Here is a 20,149-nt window from a genome sequence, read left to right as displayed (position 1 = left end):
TCTCTTCCTCTCCTTCCTCCTTCCCACAACACCGCCCGCTCGCAGCGCCCCGCCCTCTGCTGGGCCGCGCACTCCCTCCGCGGAGGCCCCAGGACGCGCACGAGCGCGCAGTGGACATCGGCGCGCGCACCGTGCATGGGTTCCCCAGCTGTGACGCCGCTCGTGCGCGTTCCGTGGTGCCCGGCAGGGCACTGGGCTTAGCGGCCCGAGGCCGCGCCCTAAGAGGCGGGGCATAGACAGGAGGAAGACTGGCGGGCATGTGGGCGGGGTATGATCTGGAGGCGGGGCGGAGCGGGCGTGTGGGCGGGGCCCGAGGCTCGCGGTGTCCCAGCTCTCGCGAGAGCGGCGACTGATGACGACCGGGAGGGCGGGGCCCGTCTGGGGCGCCGGCGGGTGCGTTTGAATCTGGTCCGAGCGCGGGAAACGGCGGGTCCCCGAGCCCAGGTAAGAGTTGCGGTGCGGAGCCGGGATTGGGTTCAGAGCAGGGGCTGGGAGGTAGCAGGGATCGGGCGGGAAGCCCCTCCTCGGCTGGTCGGGGTCCCGGCCTCCACTCCCCTAAAGAGGCGGCCGACCTGCGCGCGGGCAGTGCTGCCTCTGACGGGACCGGACGGAACCGGCGACCCCGGGCCATCCCCGCTACCCAGGTCAGCGACGCCCGTCCTTCCTGTCCGTGTCGGAGGAAAATCCCAGACCCGGGCGCGGGCACTGCCCTCAGAGAGAGTCCCCTCAGCCCCGGGCGCGGGCACTGCCCTCAGAGAGCGACCCCCCAACCCTGAGAATGGGCACTTTCCTCAGAGAGCGACCCCTCAGTCCTGGGTGTCGGTACTGCCCTCAGAGAGCGACCCCTCAGTCCTGGGTGTCGGTACTGCCCTCAGAGAGCGTCCCCTCAGTCCTGAGCATGGGCACTGCCCTCAGAGAGTGTCCCCTCAGTCCTGGGTGTCGGTACTGCCCTCAGAGAGCGTCCCCTCAGTCCTGAGCATGGGCACTGCCCTCAGAGAGTGTCCCCTCAGTCCTGGGTGTCGGTACTGCCCTCAGAGAGAGTCTCCCTGAGTCCTGGGTGTAGGCACTACCCTCAGAGAGTATCTCCCCAGCCGTGGACGTGGGCATTGTCCTCAGAGACATCAGTCTCCTGAACTCTTGTTGCTGGTTTGGTGCCTCTTGTTGTGTCCATGAAGGAGTTTGGGGACGGAGTGGGAAGTCACAGGTGGTGAGAAGGTAACAGGGATTTCTTCTTTTTAATGCTCATCTTGATTCAGTACCAGACCTCCCGTGCGAAGAGTAACCTGCTCTTCGGACTGATAACTGGATGGTGAGATGACTCCTTACCTTGAAAGTAGCATTCTGGCTGCAGGGCTGAGTCTTATGCACATATGGTACAAGAAACATGGAATATTGCCACTTTGGGAGATAGATTGAAAAATTAGCCATTAAAAAATTACAGTCACTAATATAACAGGGAAAATGGGAAATATAGGAATAAGTTTGGTAGTCTAGAAGAAGTATATTACTGTAGGTTGGACTAAAATGCCAAAGAGGTACAGTTGGAAATAGAGCAAACAAGAAAAGTGACCAGAACTATGAAAACGTGGAGAGTGTTCACAGACTTGCCGGGCGAAGACGTATGATTCCATGTGTTTGCTGCACCTTATTGGATTATTTTTCTAAAATCATGAATTTGTCCTAGCCACTATTCATTATACTTGTTACTGGCCACTCTCCCTTCCCTCCCCATTTTCTTTGTCAGTAAAAAGTGTGCCAGTCATGCTTGATTTAAAGAGGGAGACACGTTGTCGTTAGGCAATTTCATCATTGCATGAACATCACAGAGTGGACTTGCCTACACCTAGAGGGTGTAGCCTACACACATAGGCTGTATGGTGTAGCCTACTGCTCCTAGAATGTTACTGTACTGAATACTGTAGGCAACTGTAACACAATGATAAGTATTTGCATCGCTAACCACATCTAAGTATAGAAAAGGCACAGTAAAAATATGGCATTATAATCTTATGGGAACACGGTCATACATGTGGTCTGTTGTTGACTGAAATGTTATGTGGTCCATGACCATAGTTCATAGTTCAGTCATTTGAGTTGAGGAATGAGATGACCAGACTTCACTGTTAACTTATTTGGGGAGTCATTAAACTTAGGTTATTTTCTGCTTTGTTCAATTTAGACATTAAAATCTAGTATTATATGTTTAAGATGACTCTTTATCCCCATAATTATTGGCAGTAATTTTCCATATTGCTCTATTTATAATGGTGCAGGTGGTTTTCATTTATTTTTAAAGTGAGGGGGCTCCTACTGCAAATATGTTCCATCATTTGCTATTACCTCATCTTTAGGTTGATGTTTTTTTAGTAGGGCACCAGTAGCACCAGGTATTGTGAATGTGAAATAGAATTTCCTGGAAAAACACAGGCAGGATGGAGGGTATATAAAGTCCCCTGAGCTCTCATTATCCCAAAGGGGTGGGAGGAGGGTGCTGTGGTTGGGCATGCCTAATGCGTAGTCTAACAAGATCCCAGGTGACCCCCGGGGCCACTGTTTTCCATCTCACTTTGAATAACAAGATGACACTAACAGTGGGATTTTTTTGATGGAGGAGTGGCCTTTAGAAAGGGAGCGTCTTCCGAATCTGCAGCTGGGATCAGATTGTTCTTTTGTTGAATCAACTCAGATCTGCCGAGCCAGCATCTTGCTAAGGTACTAAAAAGGGAGAGATGGTGGTGAGCTTCCTAAGGCTATTTGGATTTCTCCCTCCTTAGTTGGTAATTTTATTAACAATTGTTGATGAAATATCATTAATATCATGTTATTAACATCCCCAGTAAAGGAAATAAGTAAATTGTTTTTCAGATATTATAACGTGTTTTATGTCAGAATATTTTTAGAAACTGCCATACATGGTTCAGGAATTTTCTTGCAGTTCTTGGATGTTAATATCAAATTAAATCTTATAGGAAAAGATATATTTGCAAGTGTTTCAGTATGATTGTGTTTTCCACTAGGGTTACAAAATAAATGCCTTTTGAACAGTGCCATCTGTCATGGAAAAACGTGAGACATTTGTACAAGCCGTGTCTAAGGAGCTGGTTGGAGAGTTTTTGCAATTTGTTCAACTTGATGTAAGTTTCATGTTTTAGTTTTGTTGTGATTTTTGACTGTGAATATGAAATATGTTCTAAAATCATTATGTCCCCAAATGAAACATAGTTATCTCAGTGAATCCTTAGCGACCAATGTTTATTTGAAAGAAGAAAACAAAACCCTTTATACTCAAATCTACCTGCTGGTGGGCTAAGCTAAGATGTAAAAGATAAATAGAAGTTAACCAGTCAAAGAGGGATGTTGGGGGAAAGGGCCCATCTAACCAAGAAGGTCACTGAAGACTAGAGAAGGTTTGTTGTGTTTGAACTTGAAGTTCAGCAGGAAAGCAGAAGATGAGGCTGGGGGCTAGGCTATGCAGGTCTTTACCATTTTAAGGAATTCAGACTTTATCTTGAGAATGGTGGGTGCTTGAAGCAGGGAGCGAGCTGTAGGCAAGGGAGGAAGAGAACAAAAGAGAAGGAGAGAGAACTAGTAGACAAAACAGAGGTAAGGAGAAAAATATGGTTTTTGCCTTTTGGAAATATTCCTCCGACTGCAAGTGAGAAATATGTCAAAGGGACATATTTAAGGCTAACCTCTTAGGTCGTGCTTTTCATAATGATGGTTGAATTAGGAACTGGGAATGGGAAGCTGCTTGGTAGTGAAGTGATGGCACTATTGGACTGATTGGATATGGGTATGGTGGGGAAGGGCCCAGGCATCTGACTGTGTAGTACCATTCAGCAAGCTCATGAACGTGGGAAGAGGGCAGATTCAAGGGAGAAGGTGGCTCCATTTTGGAGGTGCCAGATGACTGGTGGTGGGATGTGCACCAGCGAATGGCCAGTAGTCAGACATGCACGTCTGGATACTGGGGGAAAGAGCTGGGCTAGAGACAGGTTGGGCATGGAAGCCTGAGTCGTGGGAATGCCTGCAGTTATCTCTGTAGTGTTTCAGAGAAAAGGGCCTAGGACACATCTCTGAGGAAGCCAGCATTGGAGGCACTGACTCTGAAATACGAAAGTATCTTTGGGGCAGGAGACCCTTGGCATACTTGTCTCACTTGTTCTTATTATGTGGTGAAAATCAAATTAGTGACAACAAAGAATTAGGGAGGAATCTAATAATGAATTTGTTACCAGCAACATTTAAGAAATCGGTTTTCTTTATAAGAGAAATGAGCTTATAACATGTTTTGGTATTATAAAATGATATCCTGTAAACTTAAAAATAATCACAAACTCATAGGCATCTCTTCATCATAGAAGTGTTTATAAGAGCAAATTAGTTAGATTATATATAAATGTCTGCTTTAGCAGTAGCAGTGTATATGGATTCTATTAGAAATGTAGTACATACATATTTTAAAGTCTAAAAGATTGTTGTCGCAAAGTGCATACCATAATGTTAACAAATCACAGCAAACTAAATTGAAAATCAAAGGTAAAAGTAGCAACTCAGAATCACACTGGTGGCCACAATGACAGGTGCCCTTCTGGGGTGCATTGTTTCCAGCCACCCGTTGTGTGCCAACCAGCCTTTGCAGTGTTGCTGGGCAGCCAGCCGGCATCTCAGGAGAATACTGAATTAGTCCTTATACTAATGAGGCATTAACTCTAGTTTATCAATAATAAGCTTTATTAACACTTAACAGTTCAGCTTAGTACCTAGTCACCGTGTAGCTCTTAAATGTAAAAATGAAAATTTGTAGGATTGTGCGTCATGTGGTTTCATCAAGTTGAATGACGTAAATGCCATTTTATATAATAATGATGGTTTCCCATAGTTCAATTTGATAAGAACTTAAATCAGTTTGAGGCTTATCAGGTAGATCTTTCCAAGTACAATTAGTTCTTCTATAATCCCACACGTGCATTACCAACAGTCACTGCACTCTGTAGAATTGGTTAAAATAAATAAATAAATAAATAACCCAGAGAGATTATGGGGAAAATGGAGTTAGAGGGACGACACTAAAAAATTTTGCCAGTGACACATTAAAAACAGGAACCTAATAAAACAGTAGCATAATTTTATATGTTACATCACTAAGAAATGCATAAATACTATAGTAAGCATGGCACTTTACCTTGAAAAATATTTACGCTTTATAGTTGGAAGTGGGTGCCTGTGCTCCCAAGGTACACCTGCCCCTCTGTGTAAGAGGAAGAAAATTAGGTAGAACAGAGGAGAAAAAGGCAAGCTAGGCAGAGGGGAATAGGGAGCATTGGAGAGCACGGTGGGCCTGGGGAGGGTGCAGTGAAGTGGAGGTGGGGCTTTTGGGTCACAGCAGGTGAGGGGCACAATGTGTGGCCCAGGTGCGAATGGACTGAGCTGCTGGGTGTCTGAGATGTGTTTCATGGGATCCTGGTGGCTCCAGTCAGTGGGTGCAGTTTTCTGCATTCACCTGGTATTTCTTGCCTGTGAAATCCCACATAAGCAAATGAGAAATTTGCCTTTGGTCAAATTGTTCCCTGATATATTGACAATGTTGGAACAAATTTTTATTTTCAAGCAAGTGTTCTAGAGTGGAGCTGATTATACTGTATGCTTCTGTCCTTCTTGGAGCATCAATGATGGGGAGGAGGACACAACACTGAGGAGAATTCCATCATTTAACAAACATGTCCTAAGTGCCTTCTGTGTGCCAGACACTGCACTGAGAGTTGGGGTTATAGTGCACACAAAGCAAAGTTTCTGCACAAATGGGGGTTTATGTTCTAGTGGTAGAGGAAGAAAAACAAGACACATATATAAATAATAAAGCAGGTGGAGGCTGGGCACAGTGACTCACCTCTGTAATTCCAGAGCTTTGGGAGGCTGAGGCAGGAGGATCGTTTGAGGCCAGGATAACACCGGCCTGGGCAACACAGTGAGACCGCGTCTCTACAGTAATGTTAAAAAATTGGCCTAGTGTAGTGGCTTGTGCCTGTGGTCCCAACTACTTGGGAGGCTAAGGCAGTAGAATTACTTGAGCCCAGGAGTTTGAGGCTACAGTGAGCTATGATTGTGCAACTGCACTCCAGCCTGGGTGACAAAGTGAGACCCTGTCTCAAAAAAAAAACCAAAAAACTACTACTACTGATAAAGCAAGTGGAAGTGGAAGTTGGGAACGATGGAGTGGCTAAAGAAAGCCTCAGAGGAGATGATATTTGAACAGAGTTGGTACAGTCACATGACTCTTGATGAGGATAGGTTCTGAGAAATGCATCATTAGGTAATTTCATTGTTGTGTGAACATCCTAAAGTGTGCTTACATTCACCCAGATGGAGCAGCTCAGTACACATCTGGGCTAGATGGTACAGTCTACCATCCTAGGCTACAAACGTGTATGGCATGTTACTGTACTGAATACTGTAGGCACAGTGTTGTAACACAATGGTGTGTATCTAAACATTGAAAAGGTACAGTAAAAATACAGTATAAAACAAAAAATGGTACATCTGAATAGGGCACTTACTGTAGCTGGAGCTTACACAACTGTAAGTTGTTCTGGATGAATAACTGAGTAATGAGTAAATGTGAAGGCCTAATACGTCATTGTACACTACTGTAAATTATAAACACATTACACTTGGGCTACAGTAAATTTATAAAAACATTTTTCTTCAATAATAAATTAGCTTACTGTAACTGTTTTACTTGATAAACTTTAAAAAAATTTTAAACTTTTAAAATCCTTTATAATAACACTTAGCTTAAAACACAAACTTATTTTGCTTTACAAAAAATCTTTCTTTATTTTATTTTAACTTTTATATTCAGGGGTACATGTGCAGGTTTGTTACGTAGGTCAACTTGTGTCATGGGGGTTTATTGTACAGATTATTTCATCACCGAGGTATTAAGCCTAGTTATTAGTTATTTTTAGTTATTTAGTTATATTAGTTATTTTTCCCGATCCTGTCCCTCCTCCCACCCTCTACCCTCCAATAGGCCAGTGTGTGTTGTTCCCCCTGTGTCCATGTGTTTTCATAATTTAGCTCCTGCTTACAAGTGAGAACATGCTGTATTTGATTTTCTGTTCCTGTGTTAGTTTGCTATGGATAATGGCCTCCAGCTCCATCTATGTCCCTGCAAAGGACTTGATCTCATTCTTTTTTTTATGGCTGCATAGTATTCCATGGTGTATATGTACCACATTTTCTTTATACAGTCTATCGTTGATGGGCATTTAGGTTTATTCCATGTCTTTGCTAAAAATACTTTCTTTATAACCCTATTTGATAGCTTTTTTCTATTTTTACTTTTTTTTTTTTTTTTTTTGAGTTGGAGTCTTGCTCTGTTGCCCAGGCTGGAATGCAGTGGCGTCGTCTTGGCTCACTGCAACCTCCGCCTCCCGGGTTCCAGTGATTCTCCTGTCTCAGCCTCCTGGGTAGCTGGGATTACAGGCACACGCCACCACACCAGCTAATTTTTGTATTTTTAGTAGAGACAGGGTTTTGCCATGGTTTAGTAGAGACAGGGTTTAGTAGAGACAGGTTTAGTAGAGACAGGGTTTAGTAGAGACAGGGTTTTGCCATGTTGGCCAGGCTGGTCTCAAACTCCTGATCTCAGGTGATCCACCCGCCTTGGCCTCCCAAAGTGCTGGGATTACAGGTGTGAGCCACTGCGCCCAGCCATCTATTTTTACTTTTTAAACTTTTTTGTTAAAAACTAAGACACAAATACACCATGAGCCTGGGCCTGTACCAAGTCAGGATCATCAGTATCACTGTCTTCCACCTTAACATCTTGTCCCAGTGGAAGGTCTTCAAGGGCAATAACAGACATGCAGCTGTCATCTCATCTTCTATGATAACATTGCCTTCTGGAATTTCTCTTGAAGCACCTGCCTAAGGCTAGTTTACAGTTAACTTAAAAAAATGTAGAAGGAATATACTCTAAAACAATGATAAAAAGTAGGTCTGTTTACACCAACATTACCACAAATGTGATTAATCTGTTACACTGTGATGTTTTGACAGCCATGACATCACTAGGTGATAGGAATTTTTCAGCCACATTATAATCTTATGGGACCACTCTCATATATGTGGTTTGTCATTGACTGAAATATCACTATGCATTGCATGACTATATTTGATCTGAGATCCAAATGGGCCATGTAGAGATTTGGGAAAAGAAGATTCTAGAAAAAAGAATGGGAAAGGCCGAGACCCTGAGGCAGGGCGCATTTGGGAAGCTAAGGGTGTGGACTTACTGAGGAGGAGGATGGTGGCAGGGTTAGGGTGGAGAAGTAATTTCTTTCCTGTTGAAATAACTGCTAAGTTAAAAGAAAAGTTGCAAGAGGAATTCAAAGGAATCCTGAATACCCTACGTCCAGGTTTACCAGTTGTTACCACTTTCCACATTTTCTTCATCATTCTTTGTATTTACATTTTTTTGAATCACTTGAGTCAGTTGCAGGCATTGTGCCTCTTTATCTCTAAACATTTCAGTTCGTATTTTTCTAAAATAAAGATATTCTGTTACATAACCACATTAAAATCCTCAAAATCAGGAAATTTAACATTGTAGATAATCCTGTTAAATAACCCTCTGCAGCCTATGTCCTCTCCTCTTGAATCTGGATGGGGCTTGTGCCTGCTTTGACGGACAGAATATTGAGGAAGTGGCCTTCAGAAAGTTTGGCAGCTTCTACTTCCTCTTGGAGCCCGTGGTTGTCATGTAAGAAGTGCAGGATCACCCTCTGCTGGAGAGAGAGACCACACACAAAGGCTGGAGGATGAGACTGCAGAGGGAGACCTCATTAGTGGGCACCAAAGTGCCAGATATCCAACACCCAGCTGCCACCTTAAGCACAGGCATGTGTCCCCAAGAATGAGCATCTGATTCATGAGATACAGTAAAATTGTTGCTTTATGCTACCAAGTTTTTTGTTATGCAACAAGACTTCCCCTGCTTCATACACATCATGCCAGTCACAAGAGAATACCTCCCTCTGGGCATATAGACTACAAAAAGGCACCTTGCTGGGGCACAGGTGGCCAGGGCATTCACACAGGGAGGAGAGGCCCTGCAGGATGTCCACCCCACTGGCCCCTCATCCTGGTACGTTCTGTACAGCACAGGGCTGCACAGCTTCTGCATCCTGGGGCTGGAGGAGGTTGTGGAGGGATGCCCACAGGCAGCTCGCTAGTCTGCATGTGTTCTTTCTAACTGCTGGGCTTTTGTGTTGCCCTGCCTTTGCCCAGTGTCCTATGGCCCTAGAGGCCTGGGCCGTCACTGCTAATGTCGTGGCAATGCCAGGCAATGACCACCCCAAGGCCATGCTGGGGAGAGGTAGAACATTTTGATATTTGAACAGCTTTTGTCCCTCATCCTTTCCTTGCCCTTCCAGCCAGCTCTTCAGTGCCCTAGGCAACAGCCACTCATTTCTCACATCCCCAGCTCCAAACAGCCTTCAGTGAAGCTGCGTGTGTGTCTCATTTTGTTGCTATAGTTTGTTACTGGAACCTCTCTCACTCTCATTTTTTCAGGGTTGATTTTTCAGGAAGGAGTTAGCAGCCCATCCTAGTTTGTCACATAGGTGGATGGGCAGCTATTTCTTTTCCTTCAGGCTATATCCTTCAGCATACACCTCTAATAGATTTTAGCAATCTGTAGGTTGTTATTCTTGCCCCTAGACTGTGAACTTACTCAGGGCAGGGTGGGACCTGATTCATTTCTGTGCCCTAACCATCAGTCAACTAGTATTTCCTGATGTAAGCATCATGAATCAGCCTAGTCATTTCTCTGGTCACCTTCAGTCACCAGAGTTTGCCCTGAATAGAACCTCTTAATCTTTGAACACAGTAGCTGTGGTCCATTACCCAGACTAGTGACCCCAGCACCAAAACTGTCCATTAATGTACTGGAAAATTACCATTAATGGACTTAAACGGGCCATTAACTTATTTTTTCTGCATAATTGAGGCATAAAGAATTATTCAATTGTTTATGATTGAATGTCTTGTCTATAGGTAGATCAAGATGCTGTCTAAGGTCAAACATTTGAGAGCTGGTCTGTGTTTGCATGTGATTGACGGGCAAAGGCCTAAGGAAAATGGAGAGGAGAAATGAAGGGGAGGAGGGTGAAGGAAACGAGGAAAGAGAGGAGATAAAAGTGAACAAGCGGAGGTGGAAAAAGCTAGATGAAAAATGAAGGAGTGCTAAGAAGAGGGAAAAACAAACGCCAGGGCAGGAGAGGAGCTAGGAGAGCAGGAAGAGAAGATAGGGAGGGATGGAGGGCTTGTGAGGTATCTTTACTCTAGTTTCTTCATCTTACTGTGTTTTTTATGACCCTGACAGTTTTGAAGAGTGCAAGTGGCTCTTTTGTGGTATAGCCTTCAATTTGCATCTGTTGAGGATCTGATTAAATTTTAGTGTGCATTTTGGCAGGAACTGCTTAGCAGTGTTAGGTCCTCGGCGCTGTCAAGACAGGAAGTGCATGGCGTGGTCTGTCCGTCCCTGTGTGGGTAGGTGTCCGCCAGGTCTCTTCTGGGAGCCTGCCTCTGTGGGAAAGTGGTGACACTGTAATGTCCTGCTGCTCACCAGGCTTCCACCCACTTGTTTTAGCATCTTCTGATAATTCCTGCCAGAGTCCATAATTATTGTGATGGCTATAAAATAGTGATTTTCTAAGCCTGTATTGCATCTATATTTATTCACTGACATTCTAGAGCATGCAGGTGCTATTAATTAATGATTTGATATTTATTATCAGTATGCTGTCATTGATTTTTTTCTTTTTAGAGACAGGCTCTTGCTATGTTGCCCAGGCTGGAGTGTAATGGTACAATCACAGCTCACTGCAGCCCTCTCTCCCAGAGTGGTTGACTTGGCCTCGTTGATGCTTATTTTATTCAATTGGTTATAATTAATCACTGTCACTGTTTTGGTGCTCACATTGTCCCAAATTTGGCTACAGGGAGTCCCTTTAACTGGATTCTATGCCCTTTTGATGAGGGCCGCTATTTGCTTCATCAAAGAGTAGGTGAGATCATCTCAGATAAGAGGAAATGGGTTTAGAGGGTTGTTGGAGGAGATCTGAAATCATCTTGTTGGCTGGTGGGAGAGAATGATATTGAGGAATGAGTAGAAGGTGGTGTTGAGGGCCCACGTGGGGCTGGAGTCTGTGGCCACAGTATTATTATTGCCATTGTTATTGAACTTTAGCCTACTTTTGTAAACTAATTCTAGGTATGGAGATGGGGGACATTTGGGTCTCTTTTAGGGAGGGTTTTGCTAAGTGGGTGGAATTTTAAAAACTCTGAAGATTAGGATACTAGGAAAGAATAGGTGGAGAATCCCCGTGCTTCTTCCCTTTTAGGAATGGATTTTGAATACTGCAACCAAACTCTTGAACTTGTAATGAAGTTAACACTTAACTTTTCTTTTGATGACATTATGAAAAGGATATGATTAATTTTTTGTATTTGAAATGTGACACTTGCTATTTATGTTACAGAAAGAGGCCTCTGATCCTTTCAGCCTAAATGAATTACTAGATGAATTATCAAGGAAACAGAAAGAAGAATTATGGCAAAGGCTGAAGAATTTATTGACAGATGTGTTGTTAGAAAGCCCAGTGGATGGGTGGCAGGTAGTGGAAGCCCAGGGCGAAGACAATATGGAAACAGAACATGGCTCAAAAATGGTAGTATTTGTTTTTCAAAAATAAGAAACATTTTTCTCTTTTTTTTTTTTTTTAAAATAACTGTTCATTGTGTATCGTTGAATTTTACATTAAGACAAATTTTGAAGTTAGAAGTCAAGAATTTTAGAAGTTTAGTCTGTTGTAGTTTTATTCACTTTTCAACCCTACTGTTATTAATCTAATACTAAATATTGTTGTTCTTTTAGGATGATTTACTTTTATTCAACTTTAATTCTTTTTAGAGTAAGCTAGAATTGTGGCTTGATTTTTAGAAAATTTGTAACTGAAATTTCTGCTAAAAACTGATTTTAAGTTGATGATTTTAATTCACTCATGCTTTGATTTTTCATTTATAGAGAAAAAGCATAGAAATAATTTATGCAATTACATCTGTGATTCTTGCTTCTGTATCTGTAATAAATGAAAGTGAGAACTACGAAGCCCTACTGGAATGTGTTATTATATTAAATGGTGAGTTGATTTTGTTATAAATGGCATATTTAGAAGTGGGCGTTGAAATACTTGTTTTTGTTTCTGTTTTTATTTATTTATTCATTTATTTATTTATTTTTTTGAGATGGGGTTTCGCTCTTATTGCCTAGGCAGGAGTGCAATGGCGCGATCTCAGCTCTCCGCAACCTCCACCTCCCAGGTTCAAGCGATTCTCTTGCCTCAGCCTCCCTAGTAGCTGGGATTACAGGCATTCGCCACCACGCCTGGCTAATTTTGTATTTTTAGTAGAGACATGGTTTCTCCATGTTGGTTAGGCTAGTCTCGAACTCCCGACCTCAGGTGATCCACCCGCCTCGGCCTCCCAAAGTGCTGGGATTACAGGCGTGAGCCACTGCGGCTGGCCTGAAATGATACTTTGTAAAAGGAAACTAGTTGTTTTCAGGAGCATTGTTGAATTCAGTAGCAGAAGTGGTATAAAGGTATAGCTTTGCAGTCAAGTTCTTTTTCTTCAGTTAGAATAGGAGCATACTTACATAAGAGCTGTCCTGAATATTTAGTTTATTTATTTTATATTTATCATTTTTTTTAGAGACAGAATCTCGCTCTGTTGCCTATGCTGGAGTGCAGTGACATGATCCCAGCTCACTGTAGTCTTGACCTCCAGGCCTCTAGCTATCCTCTCACCTCAGCCTCCTTAGTAGCTGGGACCATGACCCATGCTTTTTGTTTTGTTTTGTTTTGTTTTTTTGGTAGAGACAGGATCTAACTGTGTTGCCGAGGCTGGTCTCAAACTCCTGGGCTCAAGTGATCCTCCCACTCGCCCTGGCAAAGTGCTGGGATTACAGGCATGAGCCATTGTGTCTGGCCTAATTAGTTTAATTTAAGCTCCATTCAGATGTTATAGATGGTGAGATGGGCAGTACTCAGCAACTAACTGCTATTTACACGTTTTTCAGGGAAGTCTGACTTACTGGACCACTGATCAAGAACTTGTTTAGAAGAAAATACCTGATTATGTGATTACCATTGCTAGATAGTGTCAACTTAACTAAGAATTTGTGACATTGAATTTTTTCTTTAAGTATGTTGTGAACATGATCTGAGGAGTAATTGTTGACTCCTAGGGGAGTTTTACTGTATTGAAATTTAAATGATGATACTTTTCAAGTTTTAACAAAACTGTAAAACTAGTTATTAATTTAATCTAAGTTAATGAAAATATTTGATTATGAAATATATAAAATTTTAGTTACAAAAGATGTAAAAATATCTTAATGATTTTTAAGAAAACTTTTCACATACCCTCATCCCTCACTGTGCAAGTGTAATTAGTTTCATGTGACAAAATATCTCAAGCTTCTTATTCTTAGCATCACTTGGATTTATGTATGTTTTATAGTACATTGTTTTATTTTGAATTCTTGAGTTGAAATACAGTGTCTTATTAAAAAGTCACCCCTAATCATAATGAAAATAGCTTCCAAATGCTTTGTGAATTTTACTATCAGTTTATTTGTACGGTCTGCAAATTACTAGTGAAATGATTAGTGCTAACACTGTAGTTGCTATCAACTTCCCAGTTAATTCAGGAATGTTATATTAGTGTAATGACATTCAGATACCTACAGATTATAATTATGAGCATTAGTATTATTAATCTAATTATTGAGCTTTTCTGTTAATAAAAGCACTGCAGTTTTTGTATTCATTATGGTAATTGCTTTGACTGTTTTTCACCTCTGAGCCAAAATTTGAGGCTGGCGCATTGAGGGATAGTAGTGGATTATTGATTGGTCGGTAGACCTGTCTTGGCTCTGATGTTAACAGAGATACCATTGGTGTTGTTACACTGAGGTTTGGTTAGCCTCAGCATCTGCCTTTCTAAAATTGGTGATGTGATTTCTCTGAGACTTCCAGTTCCAAAAATCTCTTTTCTGTTACGTCTGTTGAGGGTCTTTTTATAACAATTGTCAAACAGTTTTTTAATTAACATTATTTGCATTTTATAATTAATGTATGTAAATCTTTGGCAAGTTAAACATAAACTAATATTATTTGCTTAGCAAAGCTTTAAATAATATATAAAGTCATAATACTCTAAACTGTTGACTCTAAAGTAATAAGAATTTGCCTTACTAATTGGAAAATTACTGTGCTGTATTTTAGGTATTTTATATGCATTACCTGAGTCTGAACGAAAACTACAGAGTTCTATTCAGGATTTGTGTGTTACCTGGTGGGAGAAAGGCCTGCCTGCCAAGGAAGACACAGGAAAGACAGCCTTTGTCATGTTACTAAGGAGGAGTCTGGAGACTAAGACAGTATGCTCACTTTTTATTTTTTTAAAGACAGGGTCTCTCTCTATTGCCCAGACGGAGTGCAGTGGCATGATCATAGCTCACTGCAGCCTCAAACTCCTGGGCTCGAGCAATCCTCCTGCCTCAGCCTCTCAAGTAGCTGGGACTTCAGGAGTACACCACCTAGCTAGGACTTTATTTTTAAATGTCTTCCTAACATTCTAAACCTGTGCTATTCAATGTAGTAGCCACTTGCCACAGAAAGCTGTTTAAATTTAAAGTTAAAAATAATGAAAAATTCAGTTCCTCAGTTGCATTAGTCACATTTTAGTAGCTCTACAGTGAAATGTGGCTGATGTCTACTGCACTGGACAGTTCAGATGTATAAAATCTTCATCATCGAGGAAGTTCTTGAACCCGCTGGATTTTTAATTATTTTCCTTATGTTTTAAAAAAATGTTCTGTAGAGCTACAGGTGGCATTTGCAAATTTAAAAATCTGTTTTTATTTGTCATTATTTTTTAATCTTTGATGAATCAACTAGAATTACCATTATTTATGATATAAAATATACTTGATTTGAAATATGACTTTACTCTTCATTAAAAAAGGTATAACATTTTTTGTGTCATTCCTAGGGTGCAGACATATGTCGGCTTTGGCGTATCCATCAAGCTTTATATTGCTTTGATTATGATTTGGAGGAAAGTGGAGAAATTAAAGATATGTTACTTGAGTGCTTCATAAATATTAATTATATCAAGAAAGAAGAGGTAAATAGGTATTTGTTTTTTGATCTGTTTGTGAGCTGCTTCTTAATAGATGTTTCTCCTGTGTTCACATGGTTCCTGTCTGCACCATGCTCGGTGTTGCCATGAAGGTCAGCTTAGCTACCAGGAGCTATTTACTGCATGGCAGTACTAGAGAAAACATTTTACAAGTCCGTGCTTATTTCATCATTAAATTGGATGGTAACAGGTGGCTGTGTGAATCCTAGGGGAACTGTAATTACATTTTAAATTAAGAATGATTAAAAATAATGTTGAGAAAGCACTTCTCTATGAATGAGATCTGGCCTTCTGCCCTAATTCCATTTTAATTGCCATGTACTCAAAACTGTCATCCCATAATATCCTCCATTTCTTTTTTCTACCCATCCTGTAAATCCAGAGAGGCTTCTGGCCTGTTGCTGCACTGCTCGTCCTGGGGTCAACTCCCATACGAGGCTACTGAGCACCTGAAATGGGACCCATCTGAACTGAGATTAGCCATAAGTATAAAATACACATGGATTTGAAGATTTAGTGGGAAAGAAATGAATATAAAATAGCTCATTAGTAATTTTTGTTATATACTTAATATAATAGACAATATTTTATTGTCTGTTATATTAAATATTGCTTTACATAAAATATATTATTAAAATTAATTTTCTTTACTTTTGTTAACGTAGCTACTAGAGAATTAAGAATTACAGAGAGGCTCGCATAGTTCTTCTGTGTTAGGGCCCTTCTGCAGTTGTTTACTGAGCGTCGACTACATGCTCAGGCAGAGTCAGTGGAGACTAGAACAAGCCTTTGCTTTTGGATGCTCATGGCTCAGCAGGCACATCTCTGAGGCAGAAGGGGAAGTCATCCCTCCTCCCTGAAGGAGGTGGAAAAGGGCTTCAGAGGAGGAGGAGGACCAGCTCTGAGGTACAGAATAAGTTTCCTCCAGGTGTCACAGCTGCTTGGCGGCAGAGACAGAACTGGACCCCGGCGAGCCGTCTGCAATCCGCTAGACAAAGGGCCATGTGATTAGGTCTGAGACCTTTGGCTCCCAGGGTCTTTGTTCACTTTATAGGTGGTGCCCTTGGTCAGGCCTTTCAGCCTCAGAGTTTTCTTCTGTAAAATAGGAGCAACAGTTACTCTTTCACAGGATTGTTGTGAGGAACAGATGAGGTAATATGTATCAAACCGCAGCCCAGGCGCTGGTGGATAAGAACCCCTGGGGAGGGCTGCCCTGTGCCATCCTTGCTGTGTCAGCACCATCGTTATCACAAAGATGTTGGACACAGCCTGTGCCCCATGCATGTCTCCAGGATTGTCCTGAAATGGGAGAGTGAAGAAATTAATGATGGATTCAAACAATAAACTATTTTATGTTGACTTATACATAAGGAGTTGATGAATCGTACTTGTTAACTTATATATGTGTGCAGATATATAACAGGCATAAATGTATGTATGTGTTACAACCCCTACCCTTTTTAAAAAATTGATGTCTCCTTTGAATTTAAGATACCTAAATGTAGTTTCCTAATCAATCATTAATTTGGTCAGGTCAGTTTCCAGTCATTCTGGGTAAACCATAAACATCTTGTACTGTACTGGCAGATTACTTCCAGTGAATATTACTGGTTTTTTTTTTTTAACTTGCCTATTGTAAGCATGGTTACCCTGCATTTGAATCAAAATGTATTGCATTTCTGTAGGATTCCAGTTCTGTGCAGTGGTGTGCTGATAAGAGATAAAGGTGCTATTCACTGAGAGAATTCTAGATAGATGTATTTTATGCACTCTATAGAGTATGAATATTGTATTCATTCTTTTTAGGTTCAGATATATAATCTAGTAGCATGCATATAAATTATCATCACATGATGTATTTATGACTTGAAGACTGTATTTGGAAATTCTAGCTTGACAAACACTTAGCCTTTTAACTATATGAGTCCTCAGTTTTCTCATTTATAAATGAGAAGGTGAAATGAACTGGGATATTCAACTCCATTCCCACCCACCTATGCTAGACTTAAAGCTTTCTTTCATTTGAGACTATGGAACTATCCATGACAGAGCCAGAATGAGATGTTTATGGACCAATGGTTACCGTCTGTGGTCTCCGTCTCTACACCTGTGGTCCTTGAGGACAGAGGCGCTCAGTGTAGTGGCTGCTTGGCCCTGGGGGAGGCGGCTTGTGTGGCTCCTAGCTGTGCAGGCCCCGCAGACAGCTTAACTCGTGTGTGTGCTCTCAGTTATAATTACATGTGCCTCCTTTTTAGCGATAGCAATGTTTGGCCTACTAGACGTTTAAAGAATTGTTTGTTATTTGGAACTTTTTATTTGGTTGCAATTTAAACATTATATCCTTTTTTTATTTATAGGGAAGAAGATTTCTTAGTTGTCTCTTCAACTGGAATATAAACTTTATCAAAATGATCCATGGGACCATTAAAAACCAGTTACAGGGATTACAAAAGTAAGTGTTAAAAGTACTTAAGATTTTGTGCTGTCTTAATCTGGTTTTGAAAGATTCCATTTGGTCTGACTTCTTAAAGTTATAGTAATGGATTAGAAGCTTTAGAAATATGTTATTTATTATGTAACATTGTATCACTGGGTAGCTTTTTCCTTTTATAGGAAATCATTCTTTTCCAGTATTGACCACTGAAATTAAGGTTTTAATTTGTGGTAGTTCTTTAAATAGTTAAAATAGTTTCCAGTTGAACCTTAGCCTCGCTCATAATAAAGCCATGTCCATGGTACTTTGAATGTAATGTGTGCTTTTTGGTTGAACGTGGCCTGGCCAGTGTGGCTTCTCGGAAGAGCCTGTGGAATCTGCAGGAGCAGCAGGGAATGTTGCAGTCATGACTCTGCCACTCCCTACATGATGGAGATGTCAAGTGTATGCTTGTTGTTTGCCAGGCACAAGGCAGAGTACTTCATTTGCTCCAGCGCTGAGTACTTAGTCTACATTTTAAAATTTAATCCTCACAACTCTCTTTTGAGATAGGCTTTGCTTTCTAAATTTCCCAGTGTCAGGCAACTGTATAAGTACCAAGTTGGGATCTGATTCTGGATCTCTGATTGCAAAGCTCCTGTTGTATACTAGATTGCTTTTTCATATTTCCTCATCTTCAGAATATTTGAGTTGAACTAATAGATTTCTAAGCTTACGATTCTTAAGTTGGTACTGGTATTTTAGGGCTTCTTGTACCTCAGGAATTGATAGCATGAAAAGTCCAACGTGACTCCAAGTCGACAATTTATTTATATTTACATATTTTTGACTTTAGAATTTTGTTCTGGACTTATGCACTCATAGTTTCACAGAAAATAGTAAAGTTTTGGGTAAGCCTTGACTGAGAAGGAGGAAATAGTTCGTCACTTCAGTTTCCTTTCCCAAAACCTCCGTTTTCTACTTTTTGCTGCAGGTAGATAACCTATTTCTCTAGATGATTTGCAAAGCACTAGTTTAAACTGAGTTTCTTCTTCACTATGGTTGGAGAGTAGCTGAAATGATACATGTTGAAAGTATAATTCTTTAAATTTGCATTAAAACTATTTTGATCTTTTTATGTAGGTCTTTGATGGTATACATTGCAGAAATTTATTTCAGAGCTTGGAAAAAGGCTTCAGGGAAAATACTGGAGGTATTTTCATTTTTTTTAAATGTTAACACTTATTTTTTTATATTTTAGTTACTAAATAAGTAGTCAAAGAAGGATTATTTAAGATCCATGTTTATGCACTCTGTCAAAATAAAGCCAAATAATGAAAATCTATTTGATGGGCAATCCAGTCACTTGCTAAGATGTGTGGTTTGTGGGAGGTAGGACTGTGCTCTTTCAGCTGGGAGGGAGCTCTGACCCTGATCTTTCCAGCCATGTGCTCACTGGGCATTTGGAATGTGGCCAGTCTGAATCAAGATGTGTTGTAAGTGTAAGAAACATACCAGATTTCAAAGACTTCATATGGAAAAAGGAGAATATAAAATATCTCAGTGCTTTTTAAAAATGTTGAGTGAATGTTGAAATGATAGTGGTTTGGATGTATTAGGCGAAATGTGGTAGTTGGCCCTTTGTGGATTTTGCATCCATGGATTCAATCAACCAAGGATCGAAAATATTTGGGAAAAAAATGCATTGTACTCAACATGTACAGACTTTTTTTTTCTTGTCATCAGTCCCTAAACATATAGTGTCACAACTATTTATATAACATTGACATTGTATTAAGTATTATAAGTAATCTAGAGATGATTTAAAGTGTGCAGGAGTGCATAGGTTATATGCACATACTACTCCACTTTATATAAGGAATTTGAGCATCCGCAGATTCTGGTATCTGAGGGAGGTCCTAGAACTGATCCCCCATGGATACCAAGGGATGACTGTGTAATATTAAAGTAATTTTACCTGTTTCTTTTGTCTGTTTTTAATGCAGCCACTAGAAAATTTAAAATTGCATCTGTGGCTTGCATTCAATTTCTGTTGGATAGTGCCATTCAGGGACTTCAAGTCACCTCTTTTAGTTACATTATTTTTGAGAATTTGAAGATATTTTCTTTGACTATGGGTAACTCTGGTGAATACATAGTATTTAAGTTATGAAGATAGGGCTATGTAATCCACAATCCCAACTCAACATCCAGACACCCTTTTGGACAAAAAAGTGTCTTCGTTTTCCCTTACATTTTTCTTATACCAGGTTCTCAATCATTTTATTTTTCTCTGAGAATAAAATTTTTACTCTAGCTGCCCCATGTCTGGAGTTTACTTCCATCCTCTCTGCTCCTCTGCACAACTTACACTTGATTTGTATTGCCAAGGTTTATCACTGACTTCTAGAAAATAAAAAATAGGCTGGGCGTGGTAGCTCACGCCTATAATCCCAGCAC

The 20,149-nt window shown here is 40.9% G+C and overlaps 1 protein-coding gene across 5 annotated transcripts in view; it reads left to right on the top strand.

The window, feature by feature from the left end:
- Window positions 1-315: 315 nt before the first annotated feature.
- NCAPG2 (non-SMC condensin II complex subunit G2) overlaps window positions 316-20,149 on the top strand; it is a 71,997-nt gene continuing 52,163 nt past the window's right edge. Inside the window, exons 1-10 of one of the 5 annotated variants that reach the window (XM_054495213.2) lie at window positions 340-444; window positions 1,257-1,309; window positions 2,612-2,712; window positions 3,018-3,134; window positions 11,550-11,738; window positions 12,095-12,209; window positions 14,358-14,512; window positions 15,127-15,261; window positions 17,634-17,728; window positions 18,833-18,902. In XM_054495213.2, the coding sequence (XP_054351188.1) occupies window positions 3,057-3,134; window positions 11,550-11,738; window positions 12,095-12,209; window positions 14,358-14,512; window positions 15,127-15,261; window positions 17,634-17,728; window positions 18,833-18,902 (837 nt within the window). In that variant the 5' untranslated portion in view covers window positions 340-444; window positions 1,257-1,309; window positions 2,612-2,712; window positions 3,018-3,056. Of the gene's footprint in view, window positions 445-1,256; window positions 1,310-2,611; window positions 2,713-3,017; window positions 3,135-11,549; window positions 11,739-12,094; window positions 12,210-14,357; window positions 14,513-15,126; window positions 15,262-17,633; window positions 17,729-18,832; window positions 18,903-20,149 lie in introns of all 5 variants that reach the window. The other 4 variants (XM_054495212.2, XM_063668055.1, XM_054495214.2 and 1 more) reach the window with 4 other exon arrangements.

The sequence above is a fragment of the Pongo pygmaeus genome, chromosome 6, assembly GCF_028885625.2.
Source record: "Pongo pygmaeus isolate AG05252 chromosome 6, NHGRI_mPonPyg2-v2.0_pri, whole genome shotgun sequence".
NCBI classification, from domain to species: domain Eukaryota; kingdom Metazoa; phylum Chordata; class Mammalia; order Primates; family Hominidae; genus Pongo; species Pongo pygmaeus.
Note: the sequence above shows the minus strand (reverse complement) of the source record. Positions and strands in the feature narration are given on the sequence as shown.